At 50.2% G+C, this 27,360-nt stretch overlaps 3 protein-coding genes and 1 pseudogene across 6 annotated transcripts in view; 1 reads left to right on the top strand and 3 right to left on the bottom strand.

Annotated features, from left to right (window-relative positions):
* Nucleotides 1-660: 660 nt before the first annotated feature.
* LOC112445509 (tyrosine-protein kinase RYK-like) lies at nucleotides 661-2,054 on the bottom strand (annotated as a pseudogene).
* A 572-nt stretch (nucleotides 2,055-2,626) lies between these two features.
* LOC112445516 (uncharacterized) lies at nucleotides 2,627-13,514 on the bottom strand. Of its 4 annotated transcripts, XM_059884420.1 has the most exons (3): nucleotides 13,208-13,487; nucleotides 4,288-4,971; nucleotides 2,627-3,889 (listed from the first exon to the last, which is right to left on the bottom strand). In XM_059884420.1, exons 1-3 carry the CDS (start codon nucleotides 13,308-13,310, stop codon nucleotides 3,861-3,863), a joined length of 816 nt encoding a protein of 271 aa, XP_059740403.1. In that variant the 5' UTR covers nucleotides 13,311-13,487; the 3' UTR covers nucleotides 2,627-3,860. The 4 variants fall into 4 exon arrangements, 1 of the variants encoding a protein (XP_059740403.1); XR_003033699.2 differs by lacking the exons at nucleotides 2,627-3,889; nucleotides 4,288-4,971 and adding an exon at nucleotides 10,444-11,273 and having other exon boundaries at nucleotides 13,208-13,514; XR_009493705.1 differs by lacking the exons at nucleotides 2,627-3,889; nucleotides 4,288-4,971 and adding an exon at nucleotides 10,444-10,843 and having other exon boundaries at nucleotides 13,208-13,514.
* On the top strand, nucleotides 4,527-11,006 carry LOC786095 (retinoic acid early transcript 1E). Its single transcript, XM_024989023.2, has 5 exons — nucleotides 4,527-4,613; nucleotides 5,461-5,641; nucleotides 6,420-6,683; nucleotides 6,925-7,206; nucleotides 8,054-11,006. Exons 2-5 carry the CDS (start codon nucleotides 5,569-5,571, stop codon nucleotides 8,161-8,163), a joined length of 729 nt encoding a protein of 242 aa, XP_024844791.1. The 5' UTR covers nucleotides 4,527-4,613; nucleotides 5,461-5,568; the 3' UTR covers nucleotides 8,164-11,006.
* Nucleotides 13,515-17,679: 4,165 nt separating the features above from the next.
* The window catches only part of ULBP13 (UL16 binding protein 13), a 25,565-nt gene continuing 15,884 nt past the window's right edge, over nucleotides 17,680-27,360 (bottom strand). The window contains 4 exon segments of the mRNA NM_001168604.1: nucleotides 17,680-18,185; nucleotides 19,329-19,464; nucleotides 20,068-20,343; nucleotides 20,580-20,843. Coding sequence (NP_001162075.1) covers nucleotides 18,089-18,185; nucleotides 19,329-19,464; nucleotides 20,068-20,343; nucleotides 20,580-20,843 — 773 coding nt within the window. The 3' untranslated portion in view covers nucleotides 17,680-18,088.

Here is a 27,360-nt window from a genome sequence, read left to right as displayed (position 1 = left end):
GTTGTGGCACTTGGGATCTTTTTGCAGCATGAAGACTCTTAGCTGCAACATGCTGACTTCTTAGTTGTAGCATGTAGGATCCAGTTCCCCGACCAAGAATCGAACCGGGCCCCTTCACTGGGAGTGTGGAGTCTTAACGACTGAATCACCAGGGAAGTCTGGAGACCTCATTCTTAACCAGACGTTCATGAGCCATCCATCGATCCCACGTTTTCATTGTCCCTCAGACAGTGAGAGTCCATGGGGAACAAGGCTCTGGAGAGGGGCTATCTGTACTCTTAACTTGAGGTTGTCATCAATGGCAGAGCTCCTAGCAGCCAGGTCTTTGTGGAGGACTTCTCTTCTGACCAGGTAATCCATTCCACAGGCAATCTGACCTTGTGGACCAAGTCCTGTTGAGAAGTTGCCTGAGGATTATTGGCCTCTACTAATTTGTGCTGGAGGCTCCCCTGGTGGCTCAGACAGTAAAGAATCTGCCTGCAATTCAGGGGACCCAAGTTTGATCCCTGGGTCGGAAAGATCACCTGGAGAAGGGAATGGCCACCCACTCCGTTATTCTTGCCTGAAGAATTCCTCAGACAGAAGAGCTTGGCGGGCTACAGTCCATGGGGTGCAAGAATCGGACAGGACTGACTGACTAATACACACACACACACACACAATTTGCAATGCTGTGAAAACTATTTAGGATTCTCCCAATTCATGTAAGGCAATATCACCAGGGGTTTTCTCTATCTTCTATACACACAAGGGAAATAGGAGGAAGATTTCTGTGATGAAGATCTCATAGCTTGCAATGTTCAGTGAGCATCATTGTCACCTGAATTTCAGAAGCTTAATCTCTGTTTTTATAAACGATTGCTGTTCTTTATTTGGATCTTTTTCATCTACATAAATCCCATGGAAAATACGCCCTAAACTACCTTCTTGGAGTACATCCTCTCCAAGGATAGAGTTATCCTCTCCTTGGATATTTCAATATCCTTCACCTTAGCTTTGGCCGCTAAAAGAGTGGCACTTCTCAAAACACTCCTCTACCCACCCACAAGGTAGGATAAGGGGATGGAAGTACCATTGTTGGGTGTGTCTCCTCTCAGATACTGAGTCATCTGGGACATGGCTGAGACAACCCTTGGGATCTACTGGACACTGATGCTGTCTTCCAGTTCAATTCTTGTCACACTATGAAGGTGCAAAACAGCTAATATTATTACTACAAGAAATATAACTGCACGGCAAACCCCTGCGCTGATATAAAACACGCGGGTAGAAGAAGCTGGAGCTGCATGAACAGGATCATAAATAGTTCTGCTTTTTTGTAACACATTTTCCTTCTTTTCAAATTTTTGAAGAAGGGAAGTTTTTGAAGAATTTACTGTCAAGTTGAGCTGCATTTAGTATCATAACCTCATCATCTACTTTGCAGAAAAGGAAAGCTAGAGCCAAATCACTGATATAGTGCGTGGATATCCCCCTACCCCGTGCCCCTCGCACGCCCCACCACCACCAAGCAGAAATGCTGACCTGGGGCAGGTCCACGAAACTGTCTACCTGGAAACCTGCTTATATTCAACTTGGACTCTGCAGGCCAAGTGAAAGGCAGGACATCTGTTTCGCTGGGTACGAAGAGGTTAAAGGATAGGCGTAGTGTCCAACAAGATCACTTCTCTAATAAAAAAAGTTCTGCATCTAGACCAATGAGTCAGCGCACGTGGTCCCTGATCAGGAAGAGGCTCACACCCGCTCCGGGATTGGGGAAGGAACCGCGCCGCGGAGCCCGGGGATCACGAGTAAGGCCGCGCAGCGGAGCCCGGGGTTCGGAGAGGAGCCGAACCACGGAGTCTCGGGAATCCGGGAGGAGCCGCGCCGCGGAGCCCCGGGATCGCGGGTGGAGACGCACCGCGGAGTCTCGGGGATCTGGGAGGAACCGCGCCGCGAAGCCCCGGGATCGCGGGTAGAGCCGCACCGCGGAGTCTCGGGGATCGAGGATGCAGCCGCGCCGTGGAGCCCAGGGATCGGGGAGGAGCCGCGCCGCGGAGCCCAGGGGCCGGGAGTGGAGCCAGCAGCTGCGGCTCGGACAAGAGCAACTCAAGCACGTTTCACCCGGAAGCGCGCCGCCGCCGCCGCCGCCTGGGCGCCGGGGTCTGCTCTGCGTTTATAACTTACCGCCGGGAAAGAGCGCGGTCCTTCAAGGGCCGGGAGATGGAGGGACCAGAAGGGTCTCTGTTGCACAGGTCGGGGCGGGAGGGTGTGCTTTTCGGGGTGGGTCTGGGTCCCTTCTCCCTGGGAAGGCCGACTGGTCCCAAACGGCCCTGCTCCAGGGCTCCCACTTCCCAGGGGCGGGCTGCACCCTTGGGGGGTTTCGGCCGCATTTCCTGCCGCGTCCCGGCCCCCTCTTTTCCCAGCGTCACCTTCCAAACTCCCGGCATTACTACTACACCCAAGGCACCCCTGTTCTGGCCCAGAGAGCCGGGAAGAAGCCGGGAGGAGCCACCGAGGAGCAAAGGGGCCGAGGGAAGGGAAAGAGGAGGGGGCGGCGGCGACACGCTGCAAGAAGTTTCGCGAAGCCCCACGGACACCACCCCCATCCCCTTTCCCCCATCCAACCTCCTCGCGTTCCCCAGCAGGTTCATCCCCGAACTCACCGCTGGACGTCCCGCTGAACAACACAATCAGAAGCAAAACGAGGAAGTCAAGACTGCTCTTGGAGCCACCCATTTCTCCCTTTGCCACCTGGATCCCAATTTTGCAGGAGTGCGAGGCTGCCGAGTCAGAACCCGCGATCCTCTCCCGCTAGCCCACAGCTGTGGCCTGGACCTCCGCCTCTGCTCTGACTGCCTTGGCGGCCCCTCTGCCGGAAGGCCCCGCGCAGGTTACCGCGAGGAGGCTCCTCGACCAGAGCTGGGCGGGGACTCCTGCCTGCTCCCTCACTCACTTGCCTGCCTTCTTGTAAACCAGCCTTCCTGTAAAGCGGCCTACCTACCTTTTACACTGGGCGCCCACGTGCGCTGGTTACAGGAGACCGAAACGCTCTTGTTCCTTCAATTCAGTTCGGTTGCTCACTCCTGTCCGACTCTTTGCGATCCCATGGACTGCAGCACGCTAGGCCTCCCTGTCCATCACCAACTCCTGCAGTTTACTCAAACTCTTGTCCACTGAGTCGGTGATGCCATGCAACCATCTCATTCTCTGTTGTCCCGTCTCCTCCCGCCTTCAATCTTTCCTAGCATCAGGGTCTTTTCCAATGAGTCAGTCCTTTGCATCAGGTGGCCAAAGGATTGGAGTTTCAGCTTCAACATCAGTCCTTCCAACGAATATTCAGTACTGATTTCCTCTAGGATGGACTGGTTGAATCTCCTTGCAGTCCAAGAGTCTTCTCCAACACCACAGTTCAAAAGCATCAATTCTTCCGCGCTCAGCTTTCTTTACAGTTCAACTTTCACATCCATACATGACTATTGGAAAAATCATAGCTTTGACTAGACGGACCTTTGTTAGCAAAGTAACGTCTCTGTTTGCAATATGCTGTCTAGGTAGGTCATAACTTTCCTTTCAAGGAGTAAGCGTCTTTTAATTTCACATCTGCAATCACCATCTGCAGTGATTTTGGAGCCCAGAAAAATCAAGTTAGCCACTGTTTCCACTGTTTCCCCATCTATTTCCCATGAAGTGATGGGACCAGATGCCATGATCTTTGTTTTCTGAATGTGGAGCTTTAAGCCAACTTTTTCAGTCTCCTCTTTCACTTTCATCAAGAGGCTCTTTAGTTCTTCTTCACTTTCTTCCATAAGGGTGGTGTCATCTGCATATCTGAGGTTATTGATATTTCTCCCGGCAATCTTGATTCCAGCTTGTGCTTCTTACACCCCAGCGTTTCTCATGATGTACTCTGCATAGAAGTTAAATAAGCAGGGTGACAATATACAGCCTTGACATACTCCTTTTCCTATTTGGAACCAGTCTGTTGTTCCATGTCCAGTTCTAACTGAGCTGCCCTTGTAAGGAATGCCATCCATGAAGGACTGACTTGAGGCAGCTGGACAGGTGGCCAGGGTAACATCGATTTAGGAAACCCAAGATGCCATGGTAGAGAAGAGAGGGGCGGAGCCAGAGCGCCTGAAAACTCGCCCGGGGGAAGGACGGAGAAATCGCCCGTGGCTCCTTGGCCGGGCCTCGTCCCAGCTCGTGGGTCCCCGAAGGCACCGCGGCGGCGCCCAGACTGACAACCAGAAAGAGCCTCGTCATCACCCCGCAACCCTGGGCACTTCCTTACAAAGACTCACTCACCGACCGGGCGGGCCTCCAGGGGCGCCGTCCCGCGAGCGCAGCACCTCGGCCCGGGGCCCCTCTTCGGCGCCCGCCCGGGGATCCCCGCTTCAGCGACACCTCTCCGAACGCCGCCGGCCGAGCTTCCCCCGAGCCGGGGCCACGAGGCGTCCGGCCGAGATTCGAAAGAGCGATTCAAACTCAAAACCCCGAGGAGAGTTTCAGGATTTCTCTTGTGGTTGTTCTCTCGGGGTTTCCACCTGCTCGAAAGCGATCTTGGCTGGACCGGGCAGGCGAGGACCGCGCCCCGCCGATAGCAGGAGCCGGGTGCGGAGAAGGAGTGGGCGGTGAGTGCGAACCCAGGACGGGCCCCCGCAAATGTTCTGTCTTCTCTCGCCACAGCGAAGCCACCAGCCCGGAGACCGCGGAGTTGAGCCACCTGCGCGGCTGATGTCGTGCTGGAGACGGGTAGCGCAGGGGAGGGGGCTGGGAAAGGCGGGAGGGGGCCGCTGCTGCTTGACTCGGGAAAATCCGTCAAGGTTTTGCGGTGAGCTTGCTCCTCGGGGCCCTGGGAGGACTTTGCCACTTGCGGGTGAGCGAACGGTAATAAATTCCCGGCGGTTCTGGAGCTCGGCTCCAACAGGACGATTGGACTCTGTTGTACACCCTCCTCCGATATGACAGACCTGGTGGGGTCGGCCGCTGCTGGTTTGATTAACAGAAGGAAATGACAACCCACTCCAGTACTCTTGCCTGGAGAATCCCATGCACAGAGTAGCCTGGCGGGCTACAGTCCATGGGGTCGCAAAGAGTCGGACAAGACTGAGTGACTAACATGTAGTGAATCGTTATCATTACAGAGAAGGTTTGAGAGGTTAGGATGGAAAGTGGATGTAGAAGAAAAGAAGGGATAACTGAGCAGGAGATGGCAGCGGCTGTGGGGTGGGGGTGAGGGAGGAAGGAGTTCAAAGAAAGATTAGAGCAGGAAGTGGTTCAACGAATGAGCAGAAGAGCCAACAGAACGTGGGCTTTTCTTGCTCACACCAGAAAAGGGCTGTTTTGGAGAGAGGATAGTTATTCAAAGTGAATTTGGCTTTGTAATGTCATGAGTATTTTTTTTTTAATGAGTAATTACATTTGAAACTTAAGAAATACTTCCTGGGTATAAGTGTTATTTTTCTTGTTTTTCAACAGGGCTTCCTCAGTCTAGGACTGAAGACTTTGGGCGGTGCCAGGAGACAGAGGTATAGACACACCCCAGGCTACCTTTTGCTGGTCACTCTCCTAAAACTGCAGGGAGGAATGTCACTGGCACAAACCGCAGGTCATCTTTTGCTGATACTGCTGCTGATAGAAGCCAGGAAGACTCCTGGCAGTGAGTGTCCTGGATCTGGGGCTCTGGTGGGTGAGGGGGACATGAGAAAATGGGGAGGGAAGGAGCTCCACCCTGGTGGGCCCGTGTCCACCTGCTCTTAGGATGGTGAGGGTGTGGTTTAGTTGGACTGGCTGCCCAGGAGGTGACACCCTGCCTTCCAGGACCCCACCCAAGGCATGGTGCCTGGGCCTGTGCTCCTATAGCAGCTTTCCCTCTCCTGGCAAGTCCTACCTCCTACTCCAGTAAAACCTTCCTGATGACTAGGGACCCATCGTGAATGTGGCATGTGTCCTATGGCATCCTTCTCCCCATTCTGTTGAAAGTCTTATCTGTTCAGATAGATTTTAAGTCTCTAGAAACCAGACACTGTCTTCTGTTTTTGCTGCCTCACAAGCTGGCATGTGCATACTTAGTCACTTAGGTGTGTCCAACTCTTTGCCACCCTATGGACTCTGTAGGCTCCTCTGTCCATTCTCCAGGCAAGAACACTGGAGTGGATTGCCATTTCCTTCTCCAGGGATTGAACCTGGGTCTCCTGCATTGCAGGCAGATTCTTTACTGCCTGAGCCACCATATAGCAGATAAATCTTCCTGCTAATAGCATATGGACAGAAAAGATCCACGGTGGCATCAAAGTGTTTAACTAAAGCTCAGACAGTTAAAGGTGAGGCAGGACTGAGGATGTAGCAGAGGAGGGGATCTGGGATAGAGACCCCTCCCTCTGCAACCAGGCCCTGGAGGAGGAAACTCCCAGCCATACTGTGGTTTTCTCTCACAGATGCCCACTCTCTGTGCCTTGACCTCACTGTCAAATCTCAGTCCAGACCTGGCCAGCCCTGGTGTCAAGTCCAGGGCTCCGTGGACACAAAGCCTTTCCTCCAGTATGATAGTGCCAGCAACAAGGTCAAACCTTTGGGTTTCCTGGGAAAGGAGGTAAACGACACGAAAGCGTGGACTGAAATAAGCCAAACGCTGATAGAAGCAGGAAGAGAGCTCAGGATGGTCCTGCCTGTCATCAAACTGGACAAAAATGAGACGAGGGGTAAGTATGGGAAGGGGGTGGGGAGCTGGAGACAGCAAGAGAAAGAGTTCATGCAGGGAGGGCATTCCTGTGAAAGGACTGAACAGGATCCAGCCTTAGAGACCCGGTGGACCTGATGGGTAAAATGGGGCAGGTCATGGTCAGAAGATCACGAGCCCCTAGATGTGCAGACACACTTGAGTGACTGGGGAGGATGGACTGTGGAGAGTCCAGGATGATTCATTGTGTATGGGGGGCACAGGTCCTCCCACCCTGCAGGTAAAGCTGTGTTGTCAACGTGAAGCCGAGCAATGCTCTGGTGCATCCTTGCACTTCAGCCTCAATGGACGGACAGCTCTTCTCCTTGACACCATGAGCATAACCTGGACAGTCATCGATCCTGGAGCCACAGGCATCAAGGAGGAGTGGGAGAACAACCAGGAACTGGCAGAGTATTTCAGGACCATTTCAACAGGAGACTGCAGTTATTGGCTTAGGGAATTCCTGAAACACTGGGAGAAGATGCTGGTCCCAGAGCCCACAGGTAACTGAGTGGGGTGTGGGGGAGGTGGCAGCTCTCTTCAAAGGTCTAGTGCCTTCATGTGTGGATATGAGCACATATGTTAGTGTAATTGAAAATGTGATGATGGATGGAGTGACTGATCTCTTGGTGGGCTTCCTGTCTGGAGAGTCAGTGATGGGCATAGCACAGAACTGGCCAGCATCCTCCTTTCCCAGCCCACCTCCCTCAGCACAGGAGCCCCCTTCCTCATTAACCAATGACCCAGACCCCAGGCACTGCTCGATGGTCCCCAAACCTATATATGCATTATGTTTCCAGGCCTTCTCTCCCGCCTGTCGTACTGATCCTTTAAGCAGCTCCAATGTCACTTAATGAAGCCCTTATCCCTTCCCAGACAGAATTAAGTGCCCCTAATTGTGTCCTCCTCAAAAAGGACTCCTCATAGTAAACATGTCCACCTGAAAGATAATCAGATGGACATTTGCTGTCTCAGTGACTCAGACAGTAAAGAATCTGCCTGCAAGGCAGGAGACCTGGGTTCAATCCCTGGGTTGGGAAGATCCCCTGGAGTAGGAAATGGCAACCCACTCCAGTATTCTTGCCTGGAGAATCCCAGGGACAGAGGAGCCTGGTTGGCTACAGTCCATGAGCTCGCAAAAGAGTCGGACATGACTGAGCGACTAACACAACTCGGGAGAGATATTAGCTCCACAAAGACAGAGCACAAGCCCATTAATCTTTCCATACCTGGACCTGAAGAGTGGCTTCACATGAGTCAGTAACTATATGGGGAACATGTGCTAAGGACAGCAGGTGCTGAGGAAGGTGTATTCTTAGATTTGACAAGGCTTTTGCTTTTTCATTTTAGAACCGCTAATAATGGCCCCAGATATCAGCCAGTCTGCATCCATCCGATTGGTCTCTTGCATTATCCTATTGATCATCACCCAGTTAGTTCTAATTGCTTCATCGTCATGAATATTATGAAGAAATCAGGGACCACAGCAGGTGAGAAGCCAGCCGGCCTCTGGCTCCTAGGCAGGTTTGTTCTGGTCAGGACTTGGGAGAGGTGAGCCACGGGTTTCACCAAGCCCCTGTCCACTGGACCCATCTTTACCAAGATGATGTTCTGTCTTTGTCTTGGGCCCCCACACTTCCCTGTAGGGTTGGGAACCACTCTCTTGTTGGGGTAGAAGAGGCTGGTGTGGGCAGCAGGACAGTGCAGTGGGAGTGGGGATGAAGACAAGTGTCTTCTCCTTTGGGGGCCCCGGGTACAAGATGTAGACGTGGTGGGGTGGGGTGTTGTCCTGAGATCTTACTCAGGCTTTCCCAGACCTTTGATGAAAAAAACCTTTTGTTCTTTGATGGTAGCATTCTCTAGCTCAACATTTTCCCCAGTGTTCTAACAGCTATTCCATCATCTGGATGTTTCTCCCTGGACTATGAGAAGGTACAATGTTAAACCAACTCTGGGTGGCAAAAACTGACCCTTGATGACACTCTGGCTGTTGATCTAATATACTACCTTCTACTCAGAGTGGGATTTAACAAGAAGCTAAAGAAGCCTATGCTTAAGAATTCCTTCACTTTCCAGGACTGTTGATGGGCCCTTAAGATGTATTGACTTGGTCATTTTGAGGATTTGCAAAAGTCAAATATTTGCTCACAATCAGTTAAAACTTCCAATGCTATTCTTTCCATCAGACTTGCCTTCATGTGGGGTAGAATTGGGGTGGGGGGCGGGGGTTGGCATTTTTTTAATTCTGTTAAGAAGATAATGCATTAGGGATATACTATGTGATTTAATGAGACATAATTTAGGTGTTCACATTCACTTTCATGTATAGTTAAGTTACCGCATGCTTTTATGGGCTGAATGTTCTTCTTAATTCATGTGATAAAATCCTCACCTCCAGGAAGACTTGTTGAAACCACTCAGTCGGTGGTGTGTGGTTATAGTCTGTGTTGTGGTACAATAGGAGGTGTACGTTTGGTCGGAGTCCTGGTTCCTGGATCAGAGTTTCTAAAACCCACATTTTGGTGTCATATTTGGTGTTCTGAGTATAGAAAAGTAGTTTTTCTTTAGAGACCTAGCAGACTAATACATATGCAGAAACTGCAATCAAGTGTTAACTGCCTAGATGTCATGACACAAAAGTATGAGGCTACCAGTTGAATTATCATGTAGATTAATATATGTATTAACATACTAACATGTTAATGCGTAAAAATGTATCCAGGACAGAAGAAAGGATAAAGTGTGATATAGCCAGGAATGGAACAGTATAACACAATAAATAAAGAATACATTACCGCAGTAAAACCATAGATGCCTCATAAAAAGGAGTTGAGAGGCAAGTGCTGAACACAAAAAATATATACGCTATGGTACTCCTATTTGTTGTGTTACATTATTGTGAAGTTTAACTGAATTGTTTTTTTAAGATGTATTTATTTTTGTCTGTGCTGGGTCTTCACTGCTGTGTGCGGGCTTTCTCTACTTGCTGCTCTCTAGTTACGGTGCAAGAGCAGCTCCCTGTGATGACTTCTCGTAGCAGAGCGCAGGCTCTAGGCTGTGGGCTTTAGTAGGTGGGGCACATAGGCTCAGTAGCTGCAGCTCCCAGGCTCCAGGGCACAGCCTCAGGATTTGTGGCCCATGAGCTTAGTTGTTTCGCAGCATGTGGGATCTTCCCGGACAGGGACTGAACTCGTGTCTCCTGCATGGGCGGGCAGATTCATTACCAATGAGCCACCAGGGAAGCCCCTAATCGAATTATTAAAAAGACATTCTAAGCTTGATTCTAAATCTTATCTCAATAATTTATGGATGAAGATTAGATGTTCCATGACTTACAATCAGGAAATTATGCATACTGGAAAAGATATTATTTAAAGGACTATCCACGACCTAGATGGACCCTTATCAGGTGCTCTAAACTAGCTCATGCACAACAAAACTGAAGAGAATGAACTCTTGGATTAACATTTCCCACTTAGAAAGGGCGACTGCACTGAACTGGCTAACAGAGAACACTGCTGACCTCAGAAACACCTAAAAACAATGCTCAAACAAAGAAGATGTTTGAGCTCATACATTCATACCAGGACGAGAAGAAGACAACATTGGAAAAAATTTTAGCCTTTCAGTTTTCACTCATGTCTAGACAAACTTGAAGTTTTCTCCTGTCAGGAATATATTCAGTGATGCAGAGAATTCAATTATACATTGTACCTTTTTTGCCCAGTGAGAATCACATGAATGTTTATTGAAACTCCTTTATTTTAGGGGCTCAAATGTGTTGAAGTCCTACCATTAGGTGAAGGAGATCTCACCTGGAAATAGGGTGTGTGCAGATGTAATCCAACCAAGGTGAGGTCAGGGTGGATTAGGTTGGGCTCTAATCCAAAGACTGGTGCCTTTACCAGGAGGCACGCCTTGAAAGAAATGTGGACACGCAAAGAAGAGACGGATATAGGAAAACAAGACACACGAGCATCATGGAAGGACAGAAATAGACACTGGGGCTACGCACTGCCAAGGGTTTCTGGCAAGCACCAGTGCTGTGCATAGTACCTCAGTCGTGTCCGACTCTTTGCGCCGCCATGGACTGCAGCCCACCAGGTTCCTCTGTCCATGGCGATTCTGCAAGCAAGAATACTGGAGTGGGTTGCCATTTCCTTCTCCATGCAGCCACCAGTAGTCAGGAAGAGAAAAGATGGAGCCTCCCTTAGAGCCTTCAAAGAGGGCCCTACTTACAGCTTGATTTCAGACTTCTAACCCTCACAATCTTGAAAGAATAAATTTTGGTTGTTTCAAGCCATAGAGTTTGTGGTAATTTTTTATGAAGACTTCACTGTCCCATCCAAGCTTGCGGGGGCTTAGACTGCATTCCCAGCACAAAGGGAAACTGGTGAGCAAGAAGGAAGGCAGGAGAGCAGTTTTAGAGAAGAGCCAAGAAACAGACCCAGGGACGTCTAGAAACATGACACCTAGTAGACTTCTAGACACCTAGTAGACGAGGAAAGAAATACCAGCGAAGGGTACACTGCTCAATACGTGACAGTGGGAGAACTGGCTGATCCTGTAACTAAAAGAGGATTTCTATTTAGCACAACACACAAACGTTCATTTTAGGTTGATCAACGCATGAAGGTGACTGTTCGTGCGGGCTCGGGGCTGTATGCCAATAGGAGCACGTTTGCTGAGTAGTTGTAGATATGGGGCTGGGGCATTAAAAAGGAGACGGCACGTTTCCAGGTAGGACCCAGACAGAGACCTAAAATCCCTGCTCGGCCCTGGGGCGGAGTCCTGGCAGCCAGCCCCTTCCCAGAACCACCCCGAGCTGTGTGTGGCTTTGCGGCAGCTGGAAGGCCCAGTATCTTGGGGAGAACTGGTCAGTGTGACTGTGTGTGTGAGAGAGAGAGAGAGAGACAGAGAGAGAGGGTATGCGTGAGAGGAGGAGGGCAGAAGAGAGGAGTGATTGTGTTAGGTGCTCAGTCATGTCTGCCTCTTTGCGACCCTGTGCGCTGTAGCCCTCCAGGCTCCTCTGTCCATGGGATTCTCCAGGCAAGAATACTGGAGTGGTTGCCATTTCCTACTTAGGTGTGTGTGGGGCAGTGCCACTAATTTGTGATAGGAAGGTGAATGTGAAGAGAGGGAGGGAATGCTGGAAAGAGTGTGTTGGATGTGTGGGGAGCGGCCACAACTGGTGTGTGAGAATGTTGGGAACCTTGATGTGTGTGTATGTGTGTGACTGTGGACAGCTGAGCCTGGGACAGAAGGGGAGAAGACAGTATGCATATGCAGAGGGCCCTGAGGGGGATGCCCTGGGGGACCCAGAGAGGAGGAAGAGAGTGAAGGGAAATGGCTGTGAGGGGAAAGTTTCTGGATGGCAGTGGAAGTAGACGGGAGCCTTCTGTGTGGAATTTGTGTGAAGGAGTGTGTACAGACAGTGTGAGGAAGCCAGGGTCCCTGAGGGAAGGGAACGCGGTGTGACTTTGCAGAGAGTGGAGAGCCAGTGGGGCAGGCAAGCAGGCACTTGTGTGTGAAAGAAAGTGTGTGGGGGGTGGGGGATGGGGTGTGCACAGAGGGAAGGGGGTGTGAGGAGACCTGCATGGAAAATTTCAGGAAGGGTGACGTGCACAAGGGTGGAAGGAGTGTAAGTGAGAAGCATGAAGCCTATGTGGGGAACACGTGTGTGTGAGGGGGCTGTGTGGGAGGCTGGAGAGTCAGGCTGGGCTGTGGGTGATGGAGGGCAGCGTGAGGGCGAGGGGGCTTGTATGTGTAACTGTGGGGGCTGAAGTGTGGGAAGACAGGTGTGCATGGAGAGTGTGGGGTGAGCAGTGTGTCAGGACTGTTGCTGAAGAGGCCTCAGTGGTGACCGGCTCCCCAGCTTCTCCTTTCTCTGGGCCCCGACCCTCTGGCCTGGACCCCAAGGTTCCAAGGGAACCAAAAACTGGCAGGGACAGGGAAGAAGCTGATACCCCCTATCATGTACTTTCTTTTTTTAGCTTGAAACACCACACAAGAATATCTGCCTTGTGACAGGTGTCAACTGGGGCACCTGCCTTCACCAGCTGACGCCTCCCCCAGGCCCAGGGGCTGAACTGCATTCTCTCCCTCAGTTTCTAGTCAGCCTGGGGCTTCCCTGATAGCTCAGTTGGTAAAGAATCCGCCTTCAATGCAGGAGATTCCGGTTCGACTACTGGGTCAGGACGATCCTCTGGAGAAGAGAAAGGCTACCCACTCCAGTATTCTGGCCTGGAGAATTCCATGGACTGTACAGTTGGACCTGACTGAGTGACTTTCACTTTGGAGCCTCTGAGCAATAGGATTCCCTTCAATCCCCACCTGCCTACTAAGCTCAGGGGGAGGGACTCCTGTGGGGGGCAAGACAGGTGGACGAGGGGACCCAACCCTCTCCACCACGCCCCTCCCACCTCTCCAGGCCCAGACTCCTCACTGTCCCCCAACTCCTTCCTCCCCACCTCGCCCTTCTCCCCACCTTCCCTCATCTCTTACCGCTCATCGCAGATGTTCTCAGATCTCTCCAGTAGCTCTGGTGGGGAGCCAGGAGCCTGCATGGCAAGACCCCTGGACCCACCCTCAGACACTCACAGCCCATGTGTCCTGGGAGGGAATAGAAGCAGCTTCCACAGAAAAGTGGGGACTTGGGAGCCTGAGCTGTGACCTCGGAGACTACTCCCCAGCAGCTTTTAAATGCAACCTACCCTCCCTCCCCCCGCCCTCCCCCTCCCTCTCCCTTTCCCTCTCCACCCCAACCACACTCCACCCCACTCCTCCCACACCACCCCTTGGCCCCCCTCCAGGAAACCCTGGAGCCAATACCCACCTTGCTAAGCCCTCCCTGCTGTCCTGAAGAGGTCGCCCTAATACTTACCACTACTTTCCATGGGATGGTTTGTTTTTTCAGTTAGCTTATTAACTGCGGGATTCAGACAGGGTCACATATTTTTTTTTCACATGTCCTGCCCTTGGCACTCTCCTTTCCATGTAGCTGATTCCTCTCCCCAATGTGTGTTAGGGCTACTGTACTGGGATCAGCATGTACCCTGGGGAAGTCCTCAGCCATAGTGGCTACAGAACATCAGGGGTTAAATGGAGACATCAGTGAGGATGGGGGAAGGGTGGAAAGACACTAAGTCTGGGGTCCCCTCTGCCTGTCCTGCCTTTCAGGGGACTTGAACCCCGTGTCTTAGACACCAGGCTTTTGAGAGCGCCCTTCCTCCCTGACTTAGTCCCATGGGATTGCTATAACAAGTAACCATACATTGGGTGGCTTACAAACAACAGGAAAGTTTTCCCCATGGTTCTGGAATCTGGCAAGTCCAAGATCAAGGCACTGGAAGATGTCTGGTTCACAGAAGGCTGTCTTCTCACGGTGCACTCACCTTGTGGAAGGGTGGAGGGAACATAGGGTCATTTTCTACAATGGTTCTCACCCATTATTTTGACTGTGTGGATCACAACAAACTCTGCTAAATTCTTAAAGAGATGGGAATACCAGACCACCTTATCTGCCTCCTGAGAAATCTGTATGTGGGTCAAGAAGCAGCAGTTAGAACCGGACATGGAACAACAGACTGGTTCCAAATCGGGAAAGGAGTACGTCAAGGCTGTATATTGTCGCCCTGCTTACTTAACTTATATGCAGAGTACATCATGCTACATGCTTGGCTGGAAGAATCACAAGCTGGAATCAAGACTGCCAGGAGAAATATCAATAACCTCAGATATGCAGATAACACCACCCTCACAGCAGAAAGCAAAGAGGAACAAAAGAGCCTCTTGATGAAAGTGAAAGAGGAGAGTAAAAAAGCGGGCTTAAAACTCAACATTCAGAAAATAAAGATCATGGCATCTGGTCCCATTACTTCATGGCAAATAGATGGGGAAACAATGGAAACAGTGACAGACTTTATTTCCTTGGCCTCCAAACTCACAGCAGATGGTGACTGTAGCCTTGAAAGTAAAAGATGCTTGCTCCTTGGAAGAAAAGCTATGACCAACCTAGATAGCATATTAAACAGAAAAGGCATTATTTGGTGACAAAGGTTCATCTAGTCAAAGCTATGGTTTTTCCAGTAGTCATGTATAGGTGTGAGAGTTGGACCATAAAGAAAGCTGAGTGCCAAAGAATTGATGCTTTTGAACTGTGGTGTTGGAGAAGAGTCTTGAGAGTCCCTTGGACTGCAAGGAGATCAAACCAGTCAATTCTAAAAGAAATCATTCCTGATTATTCATTGGAAGGAATGATGCTGAAGCAGAAGTTTCAATCCTTTGGCCACCTGATGTGAAGAACTCATTGGAAAAGACTCTGATGCTGGGAAAGATTGAAGGCAGGAGGAGAAGGGAACTACAGAGGATGAGATGGTTAAAAAGCATCACCAACTCAGTGGACATGAGTTTGACCAAGCTCCAGGATTTGGTGATGGAAAGGGAAGCCTGGCGTGCTGCAGTCCACAAGGCCACAAAGAGTCAGACATGACTGAGAGACTGAACTGAATTGAAAGGAACACATCAATCATTTCCCACACACTCATCTTCTGATACCATCACATTCAGGGCCAAAGTTGCAACAGATGAATTTTGTGGGGCACATGAAGAGTGAGCCAGCACTCCCCATGCCAGCTAGTACCTGAGTTCTCTCACAGACACTTAACTTGGCTACAACTTCATTGTCACTCCAGCCCTGATGTGAGATGGAGGCTCCACAGAGGCATTGGAGAAACAGACTTTCCTTCATTATGACAATAACAGGCCAAACCCTTGCTTCTCTTGGAGGAAAATTAATGCCTTGAAGGCCTGCTCAGAACAGACCCAGACCCTGGGGGAGACATGGGGCAAGGACTCAGAACCTGAGGCCGTTCAGCTGGAGAATTGTGGGCCCAGGGTAAGAGGTGGGAACCAGGGCCTAGACACCATCAGGGGAAGCAGAATGTGTGGTGCTTAGTAGCTCAGTCGTGTTCAACTCTTTGCGACCTCATGGACTGTGGCCCACCAGGCTCCTCTGTCGGTGGGATTCTCCAGGCACGAATACTGGAGTGGGTTGCCATGCCCTCCTCCAGGGGAGCTTCCCAACACAGGGACTGAACCCAGGTCTCCCGCATAGTAGGCAGATTCTTTACGGTCTGAGCTATTGAGACACCATAGAAGCAACTTAAATGATAATCAAAAAATGAATGGATAAAGAAGATGTGGCAGGGGCTTTCTGGTGGGACAGTGATAGGAATTCTCCTGCCAATGCAGGGGACACAGGTTTGATCCCTGGTCAGGGAAGATCCCACATGCCACAGGACGACTAAACCCATGTGCTTTGGAAGCCCAAGCAAACTAGAGCCGGTGCTTTGCAACAAGAGAAGCCACTGCAATGAGAGGCCTGTGCACACCCACCCTGCTCTGTCTCCTAAAGGCTGTCCTTGTTGCCCAGGAGGTTCCCTGGATCCTGGGGCCGAGACGCTTTAGCTCTTACTGCTCATTCTCTGACATTTATTCTCCTTCCCCCTTCAAGGAACCTCACACTGATCAGAATGGCCATACTGAAAAGTCTATGAGTTTGAGTAGGCTCCGGGACTTGATGATGGACAGGGAAGCCTGGCGTGCTGCAGTCCATGGGGTCACAAAAATTCGGACATGACTGAGCGACTGAACTGAACTGAACTGAAGGAGGCAAAAACTGTAAAAACAGGTACCAAAGTTATTACTGGAGACATACAGAAAGAGTTCGTTTATTTAAGAGGGAAGCAAGGCGGAAATATACACCCAGAAAGGAGTGCAGGCGTCCTGAATGAGCAATACAAAGAAGCTAGGCTAGGGATTTAACATACACATACATGTCTCTATCTTCCCTGGTGGCTCAGTTGGTAAAGAATTTGCCTGCAATACAAGAGACCCGGGTTCGATCCCCGGGTCAGGAAGATCCCCTGGAGAAGAAAATGGCAATCCACTCCAGTACTCCCTTGCCTGAAGATTTCCATGAACAGACGGGCTGGCCGGTTACAGTCCATGGGATCCCAAAGAGTCAGACATGACTGTGTAACTAACCTTCTTTCACTTTCACTTCCATACATGCATCTTTTCTTCCCCAACTCCCCTTCCATCCCCACCCAGGCTGCCACAGAACATTGAGCAGAGTTCTATGTGCTATACAGTAGGTCCTTGCTGGTTATCCATTTTAAATAAATCAGTGTGTGCATGTTGATCCCAGACTCCCTAACTATCCCTTCCCCCCATCCTTTCCCCCTGCAACCATAAATTCATTCTCTAAGTCTGTGAGTCTCCTTCTGGTTTGTAAGTAAGAGCACTTGTATCACGACTTTTTGGATTCTGAGTATGAAGGACGTCAGAAGGTGTTTCTGCTCCTCTGTCTGACGTATGTCGTTCAATATGACACTCTCCAGGTCCATCCTTGGCGCTACATAGGGCATTGTTTCATTCTTTCTGAGGCTGAGTAATACTGCCCTGTGTATATGTCCCACATCTTCTTTGCCCATTCATCTGTGGGTGACGTGTAGGTGGCTTCCAGGTCCCGGCTACTGTGAGCAGCGCTGCCGTGAACACAGGGTGCACGTGTCCTCTCAGACCATGTGTCCTCAGAATGGCCAGGGACATCGAATCCCACAAGATGGACAAAGGGTGACACGTCATGACCTCTCTTGTGGGTTAGAAAACAAAAATCTTAAATACTTCAAGTTTCCTGGAGTACTGAGATTTTTATTTAAATAGCACTACCATAACAAATAGGCTTCCCCAGTGGCTCAGACGGTAAAGAATGTGCCAGTCAATGCCAGAGACACAGGAGACGCGGGTTCAATCCCTGAGTTGGAGAGGTCCCCTGAGAAGGAAACAGCAACCCGTTTCAGTATTCTTGCCTGGAGAATCCCATGGACAGAGGGGCCTGGCGGGCTACTGATCACCGGGTCACAAAGAGTTGGACACGACTGAGCCACTAACACAGTGACTAAGCGTGATAAATTATTAAGGGAAACAGTTATAAATAAAACTTTGTTCTATTGAAAATAGGCTGAGGTGATTTCTCCAGACGCAGAAAGAATCCCTGAGTCCTGTAATAGCAGATGGTATTTTTCTTGCAATATCATTTGCAAGAATGAGGTCACGAGGCAGAGTCTAATTATCCACAAACTAGAATACGATGACAAATGTCCTGTTTGTGGAGATTTCTTCAAGGACTTGAGCATTTCAGTGTAGAAATTCCATCTCTTAGCACCAGGAGGAAGTGGTGGTAAATTGCTTGTTTTTTTTTTTTTTTAAGATGCTGAGTGGGACTTCCCCAAATGTGATGAAGCCCATGAGATGATGCATCTACTGTGTCACTGTAACCAGAAAACAGACTCAGGATTCATGGGGTCTGATCTCCTGGATCTAAACTGAAGAGCAAGAGAAAGGCAGACAGAGCACCTGTCGCGCTTCCTGGGAGCACCATCTCCTGCAGAAAAGAAAGAGGCTTTGGTCCAGGAGGCTGAGGAACTCCTGTCACTTTCCTGGGGCTACCCTTCCCCAACCCCCCCTCCAGTCCCACCCTCACTGAGGGGCCCCTATGTCCTCCACCGTCACCCCCACCCCAGGCCCAGCAGCTTCTTGTCACCTCCTGGCTTCCTTCTTGCATCACAGAGTCACCCCCTGCTTAGGCTCAGGACTAGAGCTAGTGAGGAATCAATCTGCTCCCTTTACTCAGGTCTGCATCCTCCCCGAAGAGGGCCTAAAGGACCAGGGAGCAGGTCCGGGGAGGAGGGGCCTTTCTTCCTGACAGCCTTGGGGGGCTGCAGGCAAACCTCCTTCCTTTGCTCCCCTCTAGCCTCTGAGCCAGCAGCACACACAGCTCTCAGGACCAGGGTCCCTGCCCCCCATCTCTTCCTGGTACCCCCAGCTGGGCGCCTCCACCCCAGCTCAGGCCCACCATCCCCAGGCACCTCTGCTCAAGGCAGGGCCGCTCAGTGATGGAGGCTCTGGGTCCCCAGGAGGCTGGTGACCTGCAGGCCACAGGCTGAGTCACAACTGCTGCTGCTCCAGGAACACAGGCCTGGCCTCAGCCCTTCCCACAGTCTCTGCTGTGGGGCTCCTGCCTTACCTGCATGACCCAGGCCACTTCCTGTGAGAACAGGCCTTTGGAGTTGGGTCTGCAAAGGCCTTCCCACCCCTTCCTCCTGGGATGAGAGCCCAGCCCCTCTCATCTTGGCCCCCTGGGTGGGTCCCCTCCCTGCTGACACATCATGTGGAGCCCCCATGCTGCTCTCAGCCCCCCTGAGTCCTGCCCTCGCCCTGAGTGCCTGCTGTTCTCACACCACCTACCAGGGGCCCTGCCAGCCAGCAGTCTGTGCTCAGTCAGGGGACTTGACTGAACCCTTTAAGCATCAATAGGCCCTCAGCCTTCCCGTGCCCCAGCCACCCCTCACTTCCCACTGTCATCTGACAGTGAGGACCTTTCAGAACTGAGGCCTGATTTTGTCCGAATTCTGCTCTCAGGTGATATGGGGTCTTCTTCACCGGCTCATTTCAGGATGAGGAGGTTCACGGAGGGGCAGGGGTTGGCTGGGATTCACCTTCCCTGGCCTCACACCAGGCCCTGTGCCCCTGCCTTCCCTCTGAATTCTGCCCTCAGTACCTGTTCTTGTAATGGATACAGGCTATTATGATGCCCGTTATGACCAAACTGGCGAGAACCCCGGTGGTGATCCAGATGATGTAACTGCTGTCTGGGGCCATGGGCTGCATTGTAGAGGGTCCCGTGGTCTGTGATCCTGCAAGGAGAATAAGAGTGAAGCCCTTGTCCAGACCCCAAATTCAGCACATGCCTGCTCGCCCCCCTGACCCAGGTACCCCTACTGTGCAGAGAGTTTACACACATCACATGGAGGTCCCTGAGATAGATCCTCAGGTGAGATGGGGGGAAGGGAGGAGCCCAGTCTTCATGGGGCTCTGACAGCTAATGGGGGAGCAAGGTTTCCAACACAGCCACTCAGTCCTGCTGTGACATCAGAGACAGTGACCTGAGGATGGAGTCCTCAGGAGTTGACAGTAGAGGTGGTATTGACAGATTTCCAGAAGAAAGATTGGTGAGATTTGAAAGAAGATTCTGGAAAGAGGGAACAGTAAGAAGGAGATTGGGATCACAGAGATGCTCTCATGTTTAGGATCCGTGGGAATCCACGTTCACTCGTCCAAAGGCCTGTGCTGTGAAGAGAGACATCAGGAGCTGGAAGAGGAAGGAGGATGACAGAGCATCCCCGGGCCATTGTTCTCCCAGGACAGCTCACCTCTGACAGATCATTTACACACACACAGAGGGGTGGGTCCATGTCACCCTGAGAGAACTACCACTTTCTCCTACTCTTCTCACTTACCCGCGGTCTTCAACATTTTCTCCCAGCGCAGCAAGAAATCCTGAAACCAGCACTGACAGTCTGCCATGGAGACTTTCTTGAAGAACTCCGTCACAGCTCTGTCATTCTCCCACTTCTCTTTCATCCACTTCCCTTTAGAATGAACCATTGTCCAGTATCCACTCTCCGAATCAAAGAGGAGGCACAGTTGTCCATTGAAGCCAAACTGCCAGGATGCATTGATGAGTCCGTTGTCTTCTCGCCAGCATGTCATCCTGGCCTGCAGGGTCAGAAGGCCTGACCCCACCAGGAAAAGAAAGAGCTCAGCCTCTGAGCTTGACAGATTCGTTGCCCCACCTGGGTACACCTCCCCTGGGCCCAGCTAATCTGGCCCTGGTCTCTCCTGCAACAGCTGCTCTTTCCACTGGACTACTAGGCAGGGATAATATCCTTTTTTTTTTTTTTTACCCAAAAACAGTGGATGCAGCTAAGCCCCCAGTCTACTCCTCCTGCATTCAGACTTTCTAACTCACCCTTGTTTGTGTGTTTCTCCAGTGTAACGTTAGGCATCTGCTTCTTGAGCAAGGCTCCAATGCCTCTGAGTGCCTCAGTCTGTGTTTCCCAAGCGTTCATACTTTTCACTTCCTCTCCCAATGGACTCATGTACTTGATATTAGCTCTATCACAGTCATAGGAGAGAAAGACCTTTTGATCAACTTCTCCTTGAACCTCACACCATGGCTGACCATCTCTGGGCTGAAGATCGATGGTGAAATTATAGGAAAGAGAATGAGCATCTGTGAAGGCAAAACACAGTGAGGGTGAGGTTGGGGAAAAAGACCCTGAGGCCCCTTCCCCCATTTATGTGAGAGCAGAGTAAAGTGCAGTGCTGGGCTGACAGAGCCATGACACCCCACAACACACACCACACAGCCAGTGCCCCTCCTCTCCTTGTGGAGAAGGAGAAGTCCCCTGCCTGGCAAATTTCACACATCCTGGGTGTGTCCCCTTGTCCACCAGGTCTGTTCCCAGCATCCTTTGCAGAGACGTGCCAGGGTGCTATGCAGGAAAAGCCTAGATGACAGAGGACTGTCAGAATCTAACCCCGTGTCCTGTGAGAGATGGGGAGCCTGAGGGGATGCTCCTGAGGAAGCAGGATGACAGGGAGAGGGGCAAAGAGGGGACGGGTGAGCACAGAACCCCAAGTTGGTGAAGGGAGAGTTCACAACTAGGGGTCACAGGACTTAGCAAGGCCGGGGAGACACTGCTGATCTCCCATTAGGATGGGTCTTGGAAGCCTGGAGAAAGGCCTGGCCCACATGGCATGAAAGAGAAAATCCAGAACTTCTGAGGCAGGTGGTAGAGGAGGGGATCATCTGCCAGGGGGACATGGTATGAAAGGGCAGGAAAGTGTCCAGGCCACCAGGCGCCATGGGAAAGCCTGATGGACTCCATGGAGCCTGAGAGGAAAGCACAGATGAGAAGCATCTCCAATAGTTCAAGGATGACTATTGGAAATCAGGGATAGTGGTAGGAGACCGTGTTCCTGTGGGCTTCCGGCAGGAACAGGGATGGAAAATGGGGAAAGATCAGATTCCAGGTGGAGTGTTGTATGTCAGGAGCACAGTTGGTACAACGGTCAAAGTGATTAGTGAAAGTCACTCAGTCATATCTGACTCTTGTGACCCCCATGGACTATACAGTCCATGGAATTCTCCAGGCCAGAATACTGCGGTGGGTAGCCTTTCCCTTCTCCAGAGGATCTTCCCGACCCGGAATCAAACCCAGGTCTCCTGCATTGCAGGCGGATTTGTTACCAGCTGAGCCACAAGGGAAGCCCAAGGATACTGGAGTGGCTAGCCTATCCCTTCTCCAGCAGATCTTCCCGACGCAGGAATCAAACTGGGGTCTCCTGTGTTGCAGGTGGATTCTTTACCAACTGAGCTATCAGGGAAGCTGAAAGTGATTAGAGAGTCCCAATGCCAGCCAGGGCCTGACTGCAGAGAGTACAATGCTGGCTCATAGCACAGGGTGATCGTAGAGGCAGAGAGATGGTCAGTGAACCTGGATGCAAACTGCTTGATTGAGAGACAGAAAACAAGGAGAGACAAACACAAGACTGGATGATCAGTAGGCTGAAAGCAGCCATCCCTACCAAACATCCCTACCAAAATTTCCAGAACTGAGCTACTTCTCAGAAGGCATCACCAGAGAAAGAAGCCACGTCCCAGTGAAGACGGCCCTTTCATCACCACAGCAAGTGCAGAAGTCCTTCCATACTCTCCCGATGAGCCACACGGTTATTTACTGGGGCAACTAACTCCAATACTTTGGCCACCTGATGTGAAGAACTGACTCATTGGAAAAGACCCTGATGCTGGGAAAGATTGAAGGCCAGAGGAGAGGGGATGACAGAGGATGGGACAGTTGGATGCCATCACTAATGCAATATACATGAGTTAGAGTAAGCTCTGGGAGTTGGTGATGGACAGGGAAGCCTGGCGTGCTGCAGTCCATGGGGTGGCAAAGAGTCAGACACGACTGAGTGACTGAACTGAACTGGAAGTGCAGAAGGAGAAACTACTCCCACATTCATATGGGACCCAGTGTGTTACTAACACCACACACAGGAACGGTAGCATGATCATGGCCCCCGTGCTGTGAAGTATTGCTCTGAGGACCAGGCAATTAATAGACACCTGTGCCAGGTCCTGCTGACAGTGGTTATCTCTGGGTCCACAGGTCCACTCAGTGTCCATTGCACACGTCCTGGGCTTCTGACATGAATGCACAGTCTGTGTTGTTAGTAAACTGCCATGGGTGAGGTACCATAGTCGTGGATTCCACATTCATTCTTCTCACCCTGACTCCCCATCCCCCGATAGTACATGGAGACAGTATCATCTCCTGGAGGAAATAATGAAAACGAGTACCAACCTACAATCTCTCTAGGCCTGCAGAGCTGTGGTCCCTATCTTATCTCCACTGAATTACCACTGAGGTCCTAGGTTCCCTCTAATGGTACATATGACACATTTCAGGCTTCACAGACCCTAGGTCTCTGCTACAACTGCTGTCCTGGCACAAAAGCAGTCACAATTGATGAATGATGAGTGTGGCTGGACCTGCTTCTTGGGCAGATGACCCAACAGAACCAGTGACATCATAGCTTCCTGTGTTCAGAAAGGTGCTACATGCTGTAGGTGGCATTTTACTTGGAGGCTCACAACACAGACTCCTCGTGTCCTGAAGAAAGGACATACCACTTGCAGTGAGAAAGCCCATACCATTCAGTGCGGCTCCTGGTATGGTCCTGGGGCCTGGCAGAGATGAGGCCTCTGGTCATGGAATGTCAGAGTTGCCCATTATGATCTGGGTTCACCAACCCCAACCATTAGTTCAGATAGGCCAGCCGTCATAGGATAGAAGTGATTATGTGGCTTGGCATAACCAGGGCCACAGGGAACAAATAAGATGTGCCAGCAGGTGACCTAGGCCTGACACCAGAGTTGATACAGGGCCACTATCCCCTGCTCACACCTGTGGCTTCATGCAGTGTCCCCTATGGCTCCTTGAACCAAGGAAGCCAGACTACAGCAGAGGTGGCGCATTAGCCCATAACAGCCAGATCCACACTCCTATCACAGTCCCACCACCAGAAGCTACAAGGCAGGACACGGTAAGTTTCTGGTTCATAAACAGACAACTGAGGCAGCTCTTGGATGCTTCTCTACGGGATGGGTCACTCATTACTGGGGTCAGAAACCAGGACAGTGGACAAGTCTGGTTCTCAGTTGATTTACACATTATATTTGGCTCCTGCTGCTCCACAAATACGGAAGCTATTTTGCACCCAGAGACAGATACCAAATGGCCTAAAGAGACCTCGAGATTTACTTTCTTCTGCAGAAAAAAAATCTGTCAACTCCTACCTTAATCAATAACCATTATAGGCTGCTGCTGTCCCAATTCCTAGACACTATGAATGTAGGACCAAAGGGTAGAAGTGGGGATGCCCAGTTTCACCCTTGAGCCCTGTGTCATACTCTGGGACCCTGTTCCTGTCCCTCCTAAGTTAGGTCCTGGGGGTCTGGTCGGGGGTTTTGCTGGGTGAATTATCAGACAGAGGGATAAGATGCCAGTTGAGAGAGGGCATGTTTAGATTCTCTTCAAGAGATAGGAAGCTGTTGGAGGCCCTGGGCTTCTTGGGACCATGGAAAAGTGGGTAATAAATGGTCTTGTAACCAAAAGGGCTCTAGGGGACCTTAGTGGGAAAGACCTGCCCCCGCCTCCCATGGTCTCTGTCTGCCTCTTGTTTGTAGAAAAGTTTCAGTCAGCCAGGCCTCCTGTGAGTCTCAAAACAGTGGTTTACCGAGTTAAGGATTAGAATATGTGAAGATGGAGAAACGAATACTCCTTGTGCTGGGAAACTGGTAACAATTTAGACTGTGACCAGCCACATAGCAGTGTCATGAAATTATCAGTTCCCTGAAAGATAACAAAGAGCTGACACAAGCCTCAAGTTGTTTCTACAGAAAGCAGACCTCCAGCACATAAAAACTGCTGGCTGCAAACACGCAGAACCCCAGACTGGTTGGAACCATAATTTGGTGGTGCGCAAACGTTCGCCTTGTGCCAACCACCCTGACTGTGCTCAAGACGCTGATGCGCCCGCAGCCGCCACCTCTGCCCCCTTTCTAACCTGGAAACTTGGAGGCGGTCTGAAAACATTAGGTCACTATTTCCCAGGGCTCCTGAACAAACCAGCTTCTCCTTTTTCACCACTTGTTAACTTCACCAGTGGTAGCATATGAGTCATAACCAGCTTCAATTTGTAACAGCCTGAGCTGTCTGGGAGGAGCTTTGACTCCAGGGAGGTGCTGATCAATGGCTAGGCATTGACAGCCTTACATTCAATGCATATGTAATTTTTCTTTTAATAAATTGAATTCTTTAATTTTTCAAGTGTGTTTAAAAATCCATTTTATACTTAAGCCAGCCTTGAAGATAAGCACAAAATCTGTCTACTTTTTTTTTTTTTTTTTTACCCAACACAACTCAGGCACCCATTCTGTGCAGGTGTGGTAAAAGGTATTATTAACCTTAAAACATGATTGCACCTTCTGGAATTGTGTTATCTCCTTTTCCAGAAAGTAAAAATAAATAAAATCACCAGTGTTTACTATTGACCTGCCCCAAATCCACTTCTGGCTCTGAGAAATGCTGCTTTTGCTGCTGCTACTGCTGCTGCTAAGTCGCTTCAGTCATGTCCGACTCTGTGTGACCCCATAGATGGCAGCCCACCAGGCTCCCCCGTCCCTGGGATTCTCCAGGCAAGAATACTGGAGTGGGTTGCCGTGTCCTTCTCCAATGCATGAAAGTGAAAGTGAAGTCTCCCAGTCGTGTCTGACTCTTATCGACCCCATGGACTGCAGCCTACCAGGCTCCTCCATCCATGGGATTTTCCAGGCAAGAGTACTGGAGTGGGGTGCCATATGCTAGGATCTGCCAAATTTAAGATGTTTCAGTGAATTCTGCTGCTACTTTCCCCAAAGTAAGAAGGCATAACCCCTCTTTATTAAAAAAATAAAATAAAAAGGCAATTTTTCATGAAAGAGTAGTTTCTGTTTCTACTGTATTTTCCTCTTTTTTTCCTTCTATCTTTTTTCTTCCTCCAACACTGCCTTTTCCTGTACAAGGCAACAGCATTTTTTCCTTTTTCTTTTCCTATGACAAAGTATTTTATCTTTTAGACAAATAATTCCCAAGACTAGTAATAAATATTAAAAAAGAAGAAGAAGAAGAAGAAAGAAACTTAAGGGTTTCCCTGGTGGCTCAGCAGGTAATGAATCCACCTGCAATGCAAGAGACCCCAGTGCAATTCCTGAGTCAGAAAGATCTCCTGGAAAAGGGAGAGGCTACCCACTCCAGTATTCTTGAGCTTCCCTGGTGCCTTAGATGGTAAAGAATCCACCTGCAATGTGGAAGACCTGGGTTTGATCCCTGGGTTGGGAAGATCCCCGAGAGAAGGGAAAGGCTACCCACTCCAGTATTCAACCCTGGAGAATTCCAGGGACTGTATAGTCCATGGGGTCGCAAAGACTCAGACACGACTGAGCAACTAAGCCTGGCACATTCAAGGGTGAATCAACTACATTACTTTGATGAAGTAAAAACTAAAAAGCACTTGGCACTAAGCTAGTCCAAGTATTTGTGTTGAAACAATTTTAAAAACTATTTATTTTATAACACTGTTTTAAAACTTTCTTGGTCAAAAAATTTATACAAACATTTTCAGTTCAACCTAATGAAAGTGATATCTAGGAAATATTCCACATCATTAAGTTCTGTCTTAGAAAGTTCAGATGCTATGGCATTCCTAAGCACAGTGTTCTGGAAGACAATGTGCTTCTGCGGTGCTGGGTGATGTATGTGACTGGCTGCTCCAACGTGGGCCTCAGCAGGCACCGTCCCCCTGATGCTGGGGACTGTGAGAGGACAGTCAGACACAGACCCCCAGGGCTGCATGGAACCCTGTGAGACACTGGGCCAGCTGCTGAACTGGGCTTCTCCTCCGAATCTAAGGCCCACACAAGCCATCACAGCAAATGGTTCATCAGGACAGTGATAGGCTGGCCTATTTGATGACCTCTTTCATATCTCTAAAAGAGTCGACATCCGTGTAGGGTATTTGACCCAGAGCCCATGAGCTCCTACACTATCACTCTGAAGGCCCACACATCACTAGCACTGGAGAACTAAAAATAAATTATTTTTTTCATATCTATCTTTTTGGCTGTATTGGGTCTTAGTTGTGGCACTTGGGATCTTTTTGCAGCATGAAGACTCTTAGTGCAACATGCTGACTTCTTAAGTTGTAGCATGCGGATTCCAGTTCCCGACCAGGGTCGAACCAGGCCCCTTTCATTGGAGTTGGTAGATTCTAGCAACTTAAGGATTACCAGGGAGGTCGGAGACCTCAATTCTTTACCAGACATTCATCGAGCCATCCACTCGATCCCACTTTTTCATTGTCCTCCAACAGTGAAGAGCCATGGCGGAACAAGATTCTGGAGAGGGCTATCTGTACTCTTCATTACGAGGTGTCATCAGATGGCAAAAGCTCACTAGCGCCAGGTCTTTGTGGAGGGCTCTCTTCTGACCAGGTAATCCATTTCCACAGGCAATCTGACCTTGGGACCAGGTCCTGTTGAGAAATTGCCTGGGATTAACTGCCTCTCTAATTATGTACTGCAGGCTCCCTGGTGGCTCAAGACAGTGAAGAATCTGCTGCAATTCAGAGATCTCTCTCTT

The sequence above is a fragment of the Bos taurus genome, unplaced genomic scaffold (genome assembly GCF_002263795.3).
Source record: "Bos taurus isolate L1 Dominette 01449 registration number 42190680 breed Hereford unplaced genomic scaffold, ARS-UCD2.0 Leftover_ScbfJmS_1639, whole genome shotgun sequence".
Taxonomy (NCBI): Eukaryota; Metazoa; Chordata; class Mammalia; order Artiodactyla; family Bovidae; genus Bos; species Bos taurus.
The sequence above is the reverse complement of the archived record's forward strand: the minus strand, read 5'-3'. Positions and strand labels throughout refer to the sequence as shown.

What these genes read in the sequence shown, in the direction of transcription:
- LOC112445516 (XM_059884420.1), bottom strand. Translation starts at nt 13,310, where the DNA reads ATGGGCTGTGAGTGTCTGAGGGTGGGTCCAGGGGTCTTGCCATGCAGG. An exon ending in GAGAACATCTGCGATGAGCG is followed by an intron (nt 4,972 to 13,207) that starts GTAAGAGATGAG and finishes TAATCAAACCAG; the next exon opens with CAGCGGCCGACCCCACCAGG. An exon ending in CCTGGAGGCCCGCCCGGTCG is followed by an intron (nt 3,890 to 4,287) that starts GTGAGTGAGTCT and finishes ACTTCTATGCAG; the next exon opens with AGTACATCATGAGAAACGCT.
- LOC786095 (XM_024989023.2), top strand. Translation starts at nt 5,569, where the DNA reads ATGTCACTGGCACAAACCGCAGGTCATCTTTTGCTGATACTGCTGCTG. An exon ending in GGACAAAAATGAGACGAGGG is followed by an intron (nt 6,684 to 6,924) that starts GTAAGTATGGGA and finishes TGGGGGGCACAG; the next exon opens with GTCCTCCCACCCTGCAGGTA. An exon ending in GCTGGTCCCAGAGCCCACAG is followed by an intron (nt 7,207 to 8,053) that starts GTAACTGAGTGG and finishes TTTTCATTTTAG; the next exon opens with AACCGCTAATAATGGCCCCA.